Source organism: Camelus dromedarius, chromosome 2, assembly GCF_036321535.1.
Source record: "Camelus dromedarius isolate mCamDro1 chromosome 2, mCamDro1.pat, whole genome shotgun sequence".
Taxonomy (NCBI): domain Eukaryota; kingdom Metazoa; phylum Chordata; class Mammalia; order Artiodactyla; family Camelidae; genus Camelus; species Camelus dromedarius.
In genome coordinates, this window is record NC_087437.1 from 4531463 (window position 1) to 4546095 (window position 14633).

General features: G+C 54.1%; 2 protein-coding genes across 4 annotated transcripts in view; one reads left to right on the plus strand and one right to left on the minus strand.

The window, feature by feature from the left end:
- Positions 1 to 5377, plus strand: part of CAPN7 (calpain 7) — a 45458-nt gene extending 40081 nt beyond the window's left edge. The window contains exons 17-21 of one of the 3 annotated variants that reach the window (XR_004141362.2): positions 1055 to 1200; positions 1874 to 1936; positions 2431 to 2561; positions 4016 to 4149; positions 4243 to 4382. Coding sequence is in view for 2 of the 3 variants with exons in the window: in XM_031466454.2 (XP_031322314.2) it covers positions 1055 to 1200; positions 1874 to 1936; positions 2431 to 2561; positions 4057 to 4149; positions 4243 to 4387 (578 nt within the window). In the remaining variant the exon portion in view is untranslated. Of the gene's footprint in view, positions 1 to 1054; positions 1201 to 1873; positions 1937 to 2430; positions 2562 to 4015; positions 4150 to 4242 lie in introns of all 3 variants that reach the window. The other 2 variants (XM_031466454.2, XM_064490840.1) reach the window with 2 other exon arrangements.
- An 811-nt stretch (positions 5378 to 6188) lies between these two features.
- SH3BP5 (SH3 domain binding protein 5) overlaps positions 6189 to 14633 on the minus strand; it is a 65530-nt gene continuing 57085 nt past the window's right edge. The window contains exons 5-9 of the mRNA XM_010988995.3: positions 11702 to 11832; positions 10682 to 10724; positions 9770 to 9989; positions 8015 to 8275; positions 6189 to 7623 (exon numbers count right to left, since the gene is read on the minus strand). Coding sequence (XP_010987297.2) covers positions 7409 to 7623; positions 8015 to 8275; positions 9770 to 9989; positions 10682 to 10724; positions 11702 to 11832 — 870 coding nt within the window. The 3' untranslated portion in view covers positions 6189 to 7408. The remainder of the gene's footprint in view (positions 7624 to 8014; positions 8276 to 9769; positions 9990 to 10681; positions 10725 to 11701; positions 11833 to 14633) is intronic.

Below are 14633 nucleotides of genomic sequence, written 5' to 3' on the forward strand. Positions count from 1 at the left end.
GGTCAGGCAGGGCTGCCTGTTCCCCATCTGACAGGGGAGTAAGCCCAGCGTAGGTCAGACCTGTTCCGGGTCCCAGACGCGCCGGTTTTTTCCCTCTTCACACTGGATCACACCACCTCTAAGCAAGCGAGACTTACTGCCTGTTTGAGATACTACAGTGTTAAGTTTTTCTACAAATTACATTATAAATATTAAGTGTTCGCAGCGTTCATCTTAAATGATACATAATTGAGATGCGTGAAGGGATTTTATTGTATCAGCCTTGATTCGTCAGGCTGTCAGAATGTATCAGGCAGCCTTGTTTGTAATAGGAGAATATTTAACCTGCATATGCACGTGGCCCGGATAACTGGGTCGGGGAGCAGAGATAAAACGTGCCGTGTTCCTACCACAGCCCACGCAGGCGTGCATGCGGTTTTAAAAGGAATAAACCGTACCAGGTAGATCAACAGGGATCTCAAAAACATGGTGGGAAATGAAAGCTATAAAACAGGACACGTACTGTCGGTTTTCTCAGATACACAGAAGTCACGTGTATCATTATTTTTAGGGAAGTGGGTGTGAAAGTAGGAAACGATGCCCATCAGCTCCATCCGAGCGGAGTGGAGTCAGATGCAGGGGTGCTGGTTATAAAGAAGCGGGTGTGACCAAAAACTGTTCATTTAATTCTCAGTGGTGGGGAATATAGATACGTGTTTATATACTTCTTTGTATCTTTTTAAAAATTTTCCTCAAAATCAAAAAAGAAGCTAATCCTGACTTTAAAATCCTCTGCTAGAGAGACCACAGTGCAGGGCAAAGGGCAGGGATTAACGCGGCTCACTGAGAGCATCCCGGCAGACTGCGTCCTGCTTCGTGGTTACTGTTTAAAGCTTTAAGTTATTTAATTTGTAAAGCTTTTCATTGAAATTGTAATTGTTTAGTGCCATTATATTTTAAAGGTAGAATTAAGGGGATGTCCATCCATTTTCTTTTCCTGCCATCAACCATAAAACTTAAAAACTGAAGAAATCAAGTCCCGTCTTCTTCTGTAACCCTGTTTGTTTATTTGCAGCTGACCCACCTCCGTACATTGATGGGATTCGAATTAACAGCCCTCACTATTTGACTAAGATAAAGCTAACCACACCCGGGACCCATACCTTTACATTGGTGGTTTCTCAGTATGAAAAACAGAACACCCTGCATTACACAGTCCGGGTGAGTAAGCCGCCTGGCGCGCCAGGCGGGGCCGTGCGGTCCCAGGCGGGCTCTGCTCTGTCAGCGGGACTGCCTCTGGTTGTTTCTGAACCGGATCCCTGTCTGTTGCTGTGTAACAGTTCAGTTGTAAATGATGGGGACGCTTCCTACAGAAAACGATGTTTCTCTGAATGACATTCCAGATGAACGTAGTAGTCTTGAGAGCTTGGTCCTAAGGGGATGTATGTTGGACAAGAAGTCACAGAGCAAGTGGTGCAACCTCCTTTGTCTGTGAAATGAGGACTTGGAACCTAGTGGAAGGAACTCGACTGCCTGGAAACACACTGCTCCCGTGAAGCTGGGCTGGTCCTCGTAATTCTGCTCTGCCGAGATTTGTTCACCCTGCGTCAGTTACAGCAGCTCAGTTTGAAGAGATTTTAGTGATGAAAAGGGCACGGGGGAGCTGCTTTCAGCCTTCGTTCTTCAGAGCAGAAGCCAAGGCCTGGAGAGGGTGTGACTTGTCCCGAGTCACACAGTTGGCATCAAAGAAGCCAGGACAGGAGCCAGGCTGCCGGCAGAACCATGACCCTCCTCTGTGCCAGCTGATTTTGTAGTCTTCCAGAACATTCTCTCATCACGTCCGTGTTTTTATAAGATAAACTTTATCACTGTAATAATTTTTCTTTTATTCTAGGTGTACTCAGCATGCAGCTTTACCTTTTCAAAGATTCCCTCACCATACACCGTATCAAAACAGGTGAGAGAAGTTTTCTCTGGGTCATAGTCTCATTGAAATCTCAGCACTCCATTCACCTTTTCTCCTCTTCCCAGCCTCCCCGCCACATTTAACACTTTCTTATAAGATAAAGGCATCTGAGGCTGGGCAGGAGTACCAGGGAAGTGTGGGGAGTCTCCAGGCTGGGCTGGATACGAGCCCTTCAGTGGGCAGCACTCGGTGCTGCCGTGGCCGGTGGGGAAGGCCGGGGGTGGATCTCATCAGGAGGATCTCAGACTGACTGCAGGGTGGGCTCGGTGTGTGGAGGGGGCTGGAGGGCGAACCCCCGGCAGGGAGAACTCGATGGTGGCCTGGCTCCCACGGGGAGGGAGAGGCCCGGCCGCCGTCGGGGGAGGGGGTGCGGCCAGAGTGGAGCGCTGCTTTTTAAAAAATTTTATTTCAGGGTGCAGATTTTGTCTTCAAAGTAGAATTGGAGAATGTGAAGCTTTGTTAACACAGAACCTTTGTTTTATTAGATCAATGGGAAGTGGAGCGGTCAGACGGCTGGAGGATGTGGCAATTTTCAAGAGACTCACAGAAATAACCCCATTTACCAGTTCCACATAGAAAAGCCTGGGCCATTACTGATTGAGCTGAGAGGACCGAGGTTTGTGACAAGTAACTTCCTTACATGAAGAATGATATATTAGAATGAGCTTCTCATGGAACAGGGCCAGGTTTTGAAACAGACATACACGCATGTGGACACTTGATCTCTCATAAAGATTTGGTATTGCAGGGGAGGGGGGCAGGACACTGTTCAGTAAATGCTGCTGGAATAATTAATATTAGGGGCCACTTCAAATCTGAAAGTCAGTCCCAGGAGGTTACAATACAGGAGTAATAACCAGAGTAAGGAAAGATTTCTGAAGACACAGAGCACACAAAAAGATTTGTAGATGTCCTACATTAGTAAGAAAAAAGTCTGCAGTTTTGTTTTTGTTTTTGGGTTTTTTTTTTTGAGGGGAAGGAGAGATGATTAGATTTACTTATTTTTTATTTAATGGAGGGACTGGAGATTGAACTCATGACCTCGTGCATTGCTAAGCATGTGCTCTACCGCTGAGCTCTGCCCTCCCCACTGCTTTTAAAAAATAAAACAAAACCTTGAACAGGTATATCACGAGAGAATCCGAATGGTCAATAAACTGACCAACAATTTGAAACAACCCAAAGTTTCATGAGTGGTATTAAGATTATAAAAGTCAGCCAACAGAGTCCATGTAACAGTGGAAAATTAGAGCTCCGCGCAGCATGGTGGGTGGGTCTCGGGGGCCAGCAAAATGCACGCTGTGTGACTCCACCTGTGCGAGGCCAAGACAAGGTGCCTGGGGGTGCATGCCTCGGTGCAGGACAGCGGTCGCCCGACGGCTCAGCTCCGGGGCCGCGGGCCACGAAGGACGGGGTGTTGCTGACCAGGGTGGGTGACCCAGTTGTGTGTTCTCTTCACAGGTTACTTGTTAAGCCACGTAGTTGCTTGATGTACATTGTGTTCTATTTCACAATTTTAAAAGGTTTCAATACAGAGAATAGAGGTAAAAATACTACTAGCTTCCAGATAAAACTAGGCTTAAAAGAAACTGATAATCCTTTCAATAAGACTGAGCTGTTTTTAAAACCCTTTGCCACTTTGATAGGTGAAATACGGTACCTGATTGCCCTTCTGTACGTAATTTCTAGGTAGATTGACCAGGTGAAACTGTTGACAGTGTGGATTTTTTCCTTTGCTCATGTATTTATCTTTTTGCCCATTTTTTCTGTCGAAGTTGTCATTTTTTCTTAATTGTAAGCGTGAGTAAGGGTATGAATGTAAGGGTATTAACGCCTTCACATATTTGCAGGTACTTTTCCTAGATTTTTGTCTCACAGAGAAAAAAAAAAGTTTTTTCATTTTAAAGCAATCAGGTCTGTCTGTTCTGCTTTATTTTGCTGGGGGCAGGAACTCTCACCTTAGTGTCAAATACATTTTCACCAGTTTCTTCTAGTACCTTTATAGTTTTATTTTTTACCTTATTTTTTAAATCCACATGAACTATATTTGGTATTTGGTGTGAAATGCAGTTTGAGAAGCAGCAGCAGTGACCCCGCTCTCCCTCTGCCAGGCAGTACAGCGTTGGGTTTGAAATCGTAGCGGTTTCTGTGGCGGGAGACCCTGGGCCCCACGGCTTCCAGAGGAAATCCAGCGGTGACTACAGGTAAGGCTGGCGTTCGGATCGTCTGCTTTATCCTTTAGTGTTCGTGGCGGCGGCGGCTGCTGTAAACCTCGCTCTCATTTTCCCTGAACGTAGGTGTGGGTTTTGCTACCTGGAACTGGAAACGATACCTGCTGGGATCTACAATATCATCCCCAGTACTTTTCTGCCTAAACAAGAAGGACCATTTTTCTTGGACTTTAACAGTATTGCCCCCGTCAGGACAACACAGCTTCAGTGATGGAGAAAGCTCAGCAATTTCTGGATTCGGTACTTAAAGCAACATCAGCTCTTCAGATGAGGACACGAATCTCCAGGACACTGAATACAACAGAACAGAGTTTAATCTCTGAAACCATGACTGTGCAACCTGGTGCTGAAGTCGGGGTGTTCAGTGAGAACTGTATATAGTCAGCCTGCGTCACTCAGAAGTACCATTGACGTGGTTTTGTGCGCACGTGGAGTGAGCCTGCACTTAGGGCCCGAGTGTAGCCGGGAGTAGGTGAGGAGAGGAGGCTCAGCCAGCGCTGGGGGGTGGGGGCGCCCTTGAGAAGAGGGAGCTGAGACCAGGGGAGGAAGTGAGGGACATAGGCTCCTGGGGTGGCCCGGGGCTGGGGACACCCCGAAGTGCTTACATTCTGTTTGTCTTTGGCAGAGAGCATGCTGTACGTTAAACCCGCTTGTGTCGTGACCCCCCGTGCGTCTTGGGCAACTCATTACCAAATGAATCACGTTCCCGTACGATTTTACTTCTGCGTTATTTATGACTTTCTGTGTTTATTGTTGCCCAGAGGTTATGAGAGGATTAAAGCTTTAATACTGATTAGCACTAAGATGCTCATGCTTAAGAGTAAAGGTCGTTGGCGTTAGAGCCCTGCCTCCTACCGACTCACGTAAAGAGGACCGATGACAGCAGCAGTCTGACACATCACAGTTTGGCTTGTATTGTTCCATTGCGCTGTAGCTCTGCTCTGGTGGGAACGGCACTCTAAAGAAGGTGCAGTTGAGAATTTCATACGTGGTATTTGGGCTGCATTTGAAAAACTGCTAAGATACTACTGTCTTGTGTAAATTCCCCATTGTTTACATAAAAATCCATTGGAGTAGAATGATGTTCAAGATTTTAAAGATCTAAAAATTACTGTGGAATTTTTCATCTCTAATTACAAAAACTTCTTATTTTGTATTTCTATTATCTTTAATTGAAATAAAATGTTTATACTTATGGAAACTGCATAGTTTAACCTAGAGAAATTGTTTAAAGGACTTCATGTGGTATGTTCCACCTGAAAGAGAACTCATTATTTGCACTAAAATTTGCTTTTACAAAAAAAAAAAAAAAAAAAAAAAGTCTGTTCCTTCACATTCAGGATGGCGGTAGATGGTTCTACAGATGAAATTTCACTTTGGTAAATATTTCGTGCTTTCACTTTTAGCATATTTTAGGTGGATTAATTTAATTTCCTATGACTCTTTAAAGAAAAAAATCGGAAGAATATAAGAGATACATTTATTACAAACATACAATTGAACCTTTTGTGTTGAAGATCTTGTACATGATGTAAAATAAGACATGATCCCTGCCTTCCAAAGCCCGGGGCGGAGGCCTGTGTGCACAGCGTGCTGTGCCGCGCTGCTGCGTTCTGTCTGCGGCACAGCTGTGAGCAGAGCTCGAGATGGCCAGGCAAGCGCAAGGGCCATTCTGCCTGGACCCATGTGGAAAAAGAAGAGGATCAAATGGGGAGCAATTCAGAGTCCAGGGCCCAAGGGTCCCCGAGTCACTTACTGAGACTCCCGGGTGCCCCGGAAGGAGACCCACGGCTCCGACATCACGGCCTCGGCTCTGCTCCCTGCCGTGTGTCCGCAGCGCCCGCCGGGGGCCTCCTGGCTCAGGCCTCGGGGGTCAGGGTGAGCTCCTCGGGACCCGGGCCCTTGAGGGCAGTGAGAACCCAGAGCACCGCGTCCCGCTGTCCCTCGGGGTCAGAAGGCCGCCTAGGACAGAAGACTTGGGCAGCATCAGGACATCATCCGAAGTCACGGAGTGAAGTAGACATTTTCTCAAGTCATTTTTATTACACTCGAGGTATTAAGACAAGTACAAAATAACCTTGTAATTAGGAGACCGGATCAGTCATTAAAAAAGGAGAAAGCACGACAGGATGAAGAGATTACAAATGACACGCGTGTGAGCTGACAGCGGGCAGCTTGGATGGGTGGTTTTGTTTTTTCTTCTCGGGATACTAAGTTTTCTTAACAAAAAAAGGACAAATAAAATACAGCGCCCTAAATATGTGTAACCGTGAAAACGAGAACGCAGTCTTATAACACTGACACCATTAGCATAACAGACGCCATTGCTTCTACAGAACAGCCTTTGCCGATGCATGCCTACCCCTCTCCTAGCTTGCAGGAACCATTTCCTCTAAGAAATGCTAGTGCAGCACAACCCTTAAATAAAGTTTTATTTTTAAAGTTACAGCCTACAGAGAAGTCAACACCTGGTCAGTCTAGACAAGAGCGGCGACCCTGGCGCACGTGCACGTCCGAGTCGGTCAGTCCACTTGGCTGGTCAGATGAGCTGGTGCGGCGGCACCTTCGCTCCCACAGCCGCAAGTCCCCTTCTGCCACAGGCCCCCGCTGCCCCTGGCATTCACCCGCCCCCCCCAAAAGTGCAGCTCACAGTAACCTTTTCTAGAACAGGATTTTAATTCATGTCCCAGCAAACACACTTTTGTTAAAAGCCCCCTCTGAAAACCAGAGGTAATGAATGTGAATTGTGTTCTTGGATCTCTTTTAAGCCTTCGCTGGGTCAAAAAGATGTAGTTCTGAATATCTGAGTTTTGTCTTAGGTTCCTGTTTTCCTCCAGATCCCCTGGGATGGAAAGGAGTGAGCAAGTCCATTTTCCCGAACGATGCAGGGGGAGGCGGGGAGAGGGAGCCGTTGACCCCGGGGGGCTGAGCTCCCCGACCCCTCTCCTGGCTCAAGGCCCTTCCTGGGAACCAGTTATTGCTTCCGCGACCCTGACAGGTAACGTCCCAGCCCACCTGCCACGACAACTCTGCGGTGAAAAACTCACCAGCCCAGAGCCCTGCCCCAGAAGAGACCTCTTCAGCCCTCAAGGTCACCGAAACTTCACTAGTGCAGTTTAGAGGAAACGCTTAAGATTTGGCATATATTCAAGGATTATTGGCACGACGTTCTCCGTACAGTTTCGTGTATAAATACCGGCGTGTGCGCGCTGGGGCCCGAGCCCCGCACGGGTCAGCCGACCTGCACCGCCTTGGCGTCGGCGAAGCCCGCGTCCCCGGCCGTGGAGCGCTGGAGGGACAGCCGCCGCATCCGGGCCTCCAGGGCCTGGCCCTCTGCCGCCTGGCCGCTGGGGCCCTTGCCGCCGTCCCCGCTGCTGCTGCTGAGGCCCCGGTGCTGGTGATTGGCTTTGTCACTCGTTTTGTTCTCTGCCCCTTCCGCCCTGTCTCCTGGGAAATGTAAAGACCACCAGTGAGTCCCCGACCCGTCAGCCGGCTCACCCTCCGGGCTCTCCCGGTGCCGCCCCGCCCAGCCTGGCCCAGAGGGTCCTGTCATGGGGCTGCCTGCTGCCTGTTCCTCGAGGGCTGTCTCCATCCCTCATCTTCAGAGAGAGGTGTGACACCTGGCTGGCAGCAGGAAACAGCCCTCCCTGTCTCACGGGAGACAGAACCCGGGCTGTCCTTTAAGGAGACCGATCAGGAGTGGAGGCGGGAGCCACGTGTGCCCCACACCGACGGCACGTGCGCAGGGACCCATCCGAGGTCCAGGGGCACAGGGAGCCGGCTGCGGGGGCCCTGGGCACAGCTCCTGAGATGGGACGGGATGGGCACCACTGCTCACCTCGCTCTACCTCGCACTCGGGGGAGGAGGCCCCGCTGCATTCGCTGCGAGGGCCCAGCACAGGGAACAGTGCCCCGAACTCCGACAGCGACACGGGGCTGGGCAGGTCCAGGCTGCCGGGCCTGACGGCCGCGGGGAAGCGCTCAGGCATCTCCAACGGGCTGGTGGGGCCCGAGCTGAAGCTGGACAGGGACTGGGTTTCCGAGTCGTCTTCAGACACAAAGGTGCTGCAGTTATCATCCTCGAACGCCTCGGAGGCCACTGTGATGAGAGATCAGCTGTCACCCGGGCCCTGACCCACGGCCCCCAGCGCCTCTGGTCGGGGCCCCATGGGACATGGCCACCGCAGGATCCCGCCACCGTGGACGCCCAGCAGGAGGCACCTGGCCCCCCGCTGGGTCCCAGGGATGCTCATGTCCTCACCATCACTCCACAGCATCCCCCTAGAAGTCACTGTCACCAGACACTGCCTGGTGGTGGAAGGTGAATTCAGCCACAGGTCAGGGCTTCTCTCTACCTCAGTCCCCAAAACAGGCCCCCACATGCCCGGGAAGAGGGCTGGCCTGTGCCACGCATCACGAACAAAGGAGGCCAGACCTGGGGCCGGCTTCTTCCACAGGCAGACCCGCAGGCCCGGACAGCCCTGTGTGACGTGTCTGCTGGGGCCTTCGTCACCTCCCAGGTGACTCATGATCTCATACAAGACACGCTCAGCCCACCGACATCACTATTTGCCATGAAGGAATGCAGTTCTTTCACAGGGCTCTGGAGTCTGTACCCCGCTTATTTTGTGGACCAAAAGAACCAAGGCCCAGAGACACGTCATTCTCGGGGTCAGAAAGCCGCCTCAGCCCCACACACAATCCTATTCCCTTTTCTTCCTCCCTCATCTGTGGAAACAGCCTGCAGCGCCCCAGCGAGGATGCCCATCGATGAGAAGTAATGCTGGGCAGAGAAAGCGGGCTTAGATCCGAGTTCACGTCCCACCTTCACAACTCACTGTGTGGCCTTGGTCAAGTTACTTGACCTCTCTGAGCTTCACATTTCTCTCCACATGGGGCTCAGGAGATGATGCAGACTAAAGTTCTCCCATCAGAGATGCTCAAATTACAATCTCCTTTTTACCCTGGGCCTAACACAAACATTTGTTGGCTGAATGAAAAAAACACCTGAGGGGGGAGCTCAGGGCAGAGCCAGCAGCCAGCATTCCACAGAGGAGGCGAAGAAAGTGTGCAGAGACAGGGCTGATGGACATAAAGGGCGCACGGCAGCCCCCACTATCCATTCCCCAATGGATGGCCCTGGAAAGAGATCCCTGGGGTCGGGCACCACGTGTGGAGCGTCCCCTGAGCGCCCACATCCCTGCACTGGATCCTGGACACCACTCGATGCACCAGACTAGGGACCACCACAGGCCCCGCTTTACTGGTGAAGAAATGGAGACCCAACCTTATTGTCCTGTCCTGGTCATAATGGGGAGGCCAGGACACTAATCCAGTCTAAACCAAAGTCCCTATTCTAGACAACGGTTCTTCCCTGCAGGACTTCTCAGAGCCTTGAATAGCTAATTCGTATCTGGAATCTTAGGTGCGGAGGTGTTACATGCTCCAAACTTGCTGGACCACAGAATCCTGACTCTGGGGACACGCAGTAGTATCTTGAGCACAGTGTCACACCGAATGGGGAGGCCCCCGAACAGCCCCCAGGCCCTTCTGTGACTCCGCCCTGAAAGCAGGTCACATAAGCCCAACTCACCAGAAACAGCGTCCGACTCGCCCTTGCCTCCTGACAGGTCCTCAGCGGACGCGCCGCTGCCCTCAGCCCCGACGCCGCGGCCCCGGGGCCCCATGGTGCCGGAGCGCCGGCGCGCGTGGATCTCATCCGAGATGGTCTCCAGGTTCCGCAGGGCCGCCTTGTACTCGCCCTTCGCCAGGGCCAGCTTGGCCTGCAGGTCGTCCACCGTCTTCTTCAGCTGCTGCTCAGGAGAACAGGAGGCTTGGTCAGGGAGGCAGGCCTGGCCGTGCTTTTGACTGACAGTTTCAAACACTCCGTGCCCACCACTCCACTCTGCGGACCTTCCCAAGACGGGACTGGGGACCAACTCCTCTTCCACAGCCCTCCACGCACCGAACAGGGGAGCAGCCACTGCCCTCGACTCCCAGCCCAGTGACCAACGCAAGCTCTGATACCCGGGAACTGCCACTGGCGGAGTAAGGCCAGCAGGGAGGCGGCAGTGGGTGCCGGGGGCCCAAGGAGTCCGCCCTCCAACCACCTGACCCTGGCGCTGCGGGGCTCACTCTTGAACTGCATCCAACCCCCTGGGGGCTGTGAACCCCACTGGCCGGGCCCCACCTGCACAGCCTCTAACTCAGCAGGTCTGGAGCCGGCCTGGGAATCTGCACTGCCGACAGGCTCCCAGGCCATGCGGATGCTCTGGTCCCGGGGGCGCGTTGAGAACCACTGACCGAGCACAGTGTGGAAAGGGCATGCATGCAGATTCAGAGGGAGTCAGAGACCAAGGCCATCCTGAGGCCCGGAGACTCAGCAGAGAACGTGTCTCTCTTCACTCTCCCCAACAGCAGTGGGGCCAGTTGAAAGCCCACTGCAGAAAGGGGGCCTGGAGTGCAGAAAAGTCCCATCGGCTACAGAGCCAAAGGCTGCACGTACCTCCAGCTGCATGTAGTACTTTGCCTTGAGTTCAAAATACGGCCTGTGGGAGACAGAAAGGGAACCTGTTAGAGCACTGACACAGCGGCCCCCTACACTGCATGGGGCGTCCCAGGGTGGTGGCTGTGGCCGGCCAGGTCACCCTCCAGCATCTACTCGGCTTCGCGTGGAGGCCAGCAGATGAGGGTGGTGTGTCCAACTCCCAGGCCCACCAGATGCAGGTGGTCCACCAGGGCCGAGCTGACAGAAGGCCCACCTCAATATGGGAAACCCGCACATGGGCGTGCGAGTCCCAGGGCCCTGCAGCCTGGCTCGCCCTCCTCTCCGGGCAGGCCAGCTCCCCAAGGCTGAACAGCATGTAAGGCCTAGAAGCTGCCTCGATACACACGCTGCTCGGCTGGGCTCACCCTGGGAGGGAGACACCACCCCTTGGCCGGACAGGGGCTCAAGCTGGCCTCAGGGACTCTGTCCAGGACCGGAGGGATTGGACAGCCTGCAGAGCAGGCCAGACAGGACCAGAAAGGTCAGTCCTCCACTGGTCCCCTGGGCTCTGGGTCGGCCGGGAGACGCTGGCTCTTTCCAGGAACTGGGAGGGGCGTAGGTCTGAGCATTAAGAGGAGACAATGCTTCCTCTTGAGCCCTTCACCCTCTGTGAAGCTCGGGGTCTGTCTCGGGCTGGGGGAGCCTGGGCCACCCTGGGTCCTGTCTCTTTGCTGGGAGGCCCAGCAATTGTGAGTGAAGCAGGGGCTTGTCCCTGAGATCATTACTGCAGAGCAGTATACCGGAGTGGTGGGGGAAGAGCTTGGAGAAAACCTCCACTGAAACCAGTCTGGCCCCATTTCATCAGCTCCTGGTCCACAAAGAGTGGGTGTCAGGGACTCAGCGAGCCCCGGGACGCTGACGGGTAAGCTGAGGGGCGGGGCCTCGCCCCTGCTCTCAGCCGCACAGCCGAGGGCACAGCCTGAGCGTCCCAGAGCCCAGCCCCGGCCGCACCGAGCACACAGCCCAGGCCCCGCTCACTTGGACTTGTTGATGGCTCGCTTGAGTTTCTTCTCCAGGTGCCGCATGCGCCCCATGGCCGCGTTGTACCTGGCTGCCGTCTCCTTGTGCACCAGCTCGCTCCTCGTCTTGGTCTGCTCCGCCTCCATGACCTTCAAACGACAGCAGAGGTCAGCCTGGCCAAACCCAGAGCAGTCCCTTGTAGGGGTGGGACTTGTCTTTTAGAAAAAATTTATTCGAGGGCCTCAAGGGGCAGATGAAGGCTAACGTTACGTCCAAAGAGAACAGGATCACTTTTCCCTATTAATCTATTCTGGAAAAGTCATGTCAGGGAAGATTAAATAGCCAAACTGGCAGAGGCAGTGTGACCAGGCAAAAGAACAAGGAAAAACAAAAATCAAGAGACAGTCATGGAACATTCTCTGATTCAGTCGATGTCCACCTGTCCTGAGACACCGCCTTAGGGCCCCTCCTGCTCCCACCCTCGGACAGGAGCCAGTGGGCTGGCAGTGGCGCCAGCGGGACCTTCACAGACATGGGGACCTGGGCGACCCACGAACCGGGCACGTGCAGCAGGACAGCGGGCCCTGGGGACCTCAGCTGTTCCACCCTCTCCCCAAGCATCCTGAATTAGCTGGTGGACACAGAAGAAACCAGTCCAGAAGGGTCTGACTTCACAGATTTTGAGGGTCACAAAACCATTCAAACAATGGTTTCAACGCTTGAGATATTAAAAAAAAAAACCAATTAAAACAAAGCCAGAGGAGGGAACGAGGGACCTGAGAGAAGCTGGCATGCGGTCCCAGACTTGCTTAGATGACCTCAATCAAGACCAAAGGGCCGGGAGAATCCTTCCCTATGCCTTGAACCCCAAAGGTGTCACAGTGACCTAAAATGCACTAAAAACATCCTGAGCTTGGTAACTCTGCATCTCGTCTTCAATCTTAAACTTTAAGGATTTACTGGTAGGACCTTCGTGAACACTCAAACCCCAAGCTGATCAGACAGGAAGACCATGTATCGTGGCAATCTGTTCCCCTGCAGGAGGACTCAGAGCAGCGTTCACCTGTAAGGAGCTGCCTGAAAGCATTTTAGACGATCTACGAAAGCTGTGACTTAAGGCGACGGTACAGAGGGTTCCCTGCAAAAAGCAGGGCTCTCAGCAGCTGCCAGCACACGGGCCCTGCCACCCGGCCACCTCTGCCACTTCCCACCCCAGCTCCCCACCCCACAGGCACGCAACCTGCAGTGGAGGAGAGCCCCCCACTCCACTTCCTGCCTCCAGGGAGTCACCCAGCGGTTGCCTTGGTGACGTCTCCTAGGTAACCCACTGGCCCCTCCCCCTGAACCCTGGAATCAGGCAGGTAAGGAGGGAGGGTGGCACAGGGAGGCTCTACAGGGAAGGTGGAGGGCATGAAAGGAAGAGATTCAGCTCAGCCCCGAGGCGCCCAGGACTCCACAAAGGTGAAGGCCAGGCTGAGGGGATCCTGCGCCCACCTCCACACCGCTCCTCCATTTACCACCATTGTATTCAATTCAGAGCCTCAGACACTGGTGAAGCACCTACTGTGTGCCAGCCTCACAGTGCAGATGCCCAGCAGCACCGCATCACAGTGGGATTTGGGCTGTCAGGCCCCTGGCAGCCCAGAGGGGGCCCGGCAGCCGAGGCAGTGCTGGGGGGCTGTGGGGCGTGAGGGGCAAGGCACTTTGGACCAAGCGGGGCTCAGCACAGTCCTGCACCCGCTCTCCATGGAATGAGCACCAGGGCGCAGATGGAGCCTCACCTGGCTTCCCGCTCCTTCCCTGAAGCGGCCAAGTTCCCAGGGAATCAATGCCCAGCACTGACAGCCCTGGACCCCTCTTTCCCAGAAGATGTGTCCTGGGGACGACCCCCAGGCTCTGTGATCACCTCCGGGTGCATTGGCCTCCGCAGATGCTAATGACTAAAGGGTCCCCAAATCCCACAGACCAGCAGTCTTGCCCCTCATGCCCACCCCAGACACCCTGAAACTGCTCACCCATTGCTTCCCACTGGGAAGGTTTGAGGCCTGAGTGGCCAGAAGAGCCCTGGGCAGGCAGAGGGCAGTGGCCTTGGAGAAGGCATGGAGGAGGACAGCAGAGAACGGGGTCCCCGGTCAGCAGCACAGAGAGAATAGGGGCCCAGCAGTGCTGACGGCCCCTCCCGGAGCTGCAGGACAAGCAGGCAGCTGGGTCCCCAAGGCCCTACTGACCCTGCGGCCACTGCTCCGCCCAGGCCCTCTGCTCACAGCAAAGCACAGATGTTCAGACAGACGCTTCCTGCAGGACACTGACCAGCACTGAACAGGCCTGCTGGCCAGTGCTGGGTCCCATCCCAGCAGAGTGACCTGGACTGACCAGGAGACATCCAGCCAGCCCGGTCCTCTGCCTCGCGTCCAGCTGTCCCAGTCCCTGTCCCCACCCGAGGCCATCCACCCTTGCTGACGCCCCTATACCAGAGCCAGGAGCAGGGTCCTTTCTCCCGGGAAGGTGGTTTCACAGGCTCTTCACTTCCAGCTGCTTTCTGGTTCTTCCTGCGGCCCTGGGCGCCAGGGGCCCAGGAGGGTGGCTTCTCATGGCTGCAGGGGACGGGGTGGCACGTACCCACCAGCCCAGGAGAGCCGGCCAGACAGTTTGTGGGCATGCTGGCCTCAGATCCACGCCCCGGGCAGCTCCACGCTGGGGCCAGGAGGCGAGACTGACTCTGCTTCCCTTCCCCTCGCAGCTGCTGGGTCCCGACAGCTCACGCCTCCCCACGTCCAAGCCTGGTCGTCGTCTTCCTCGCTCTGGTCCCGCCGTGCAGACGTCAGAGGCGCCAACTCCTCCCTCCTAGGACGCCAGGCCTCCTCTCCCTCCCAGAGGGTGAAAAGCCATCACCTCCCTCTAAGGGCTGCTTCGCGGCTAAACCAGGTGAAGCCAGAGGGGCCCTGCGACC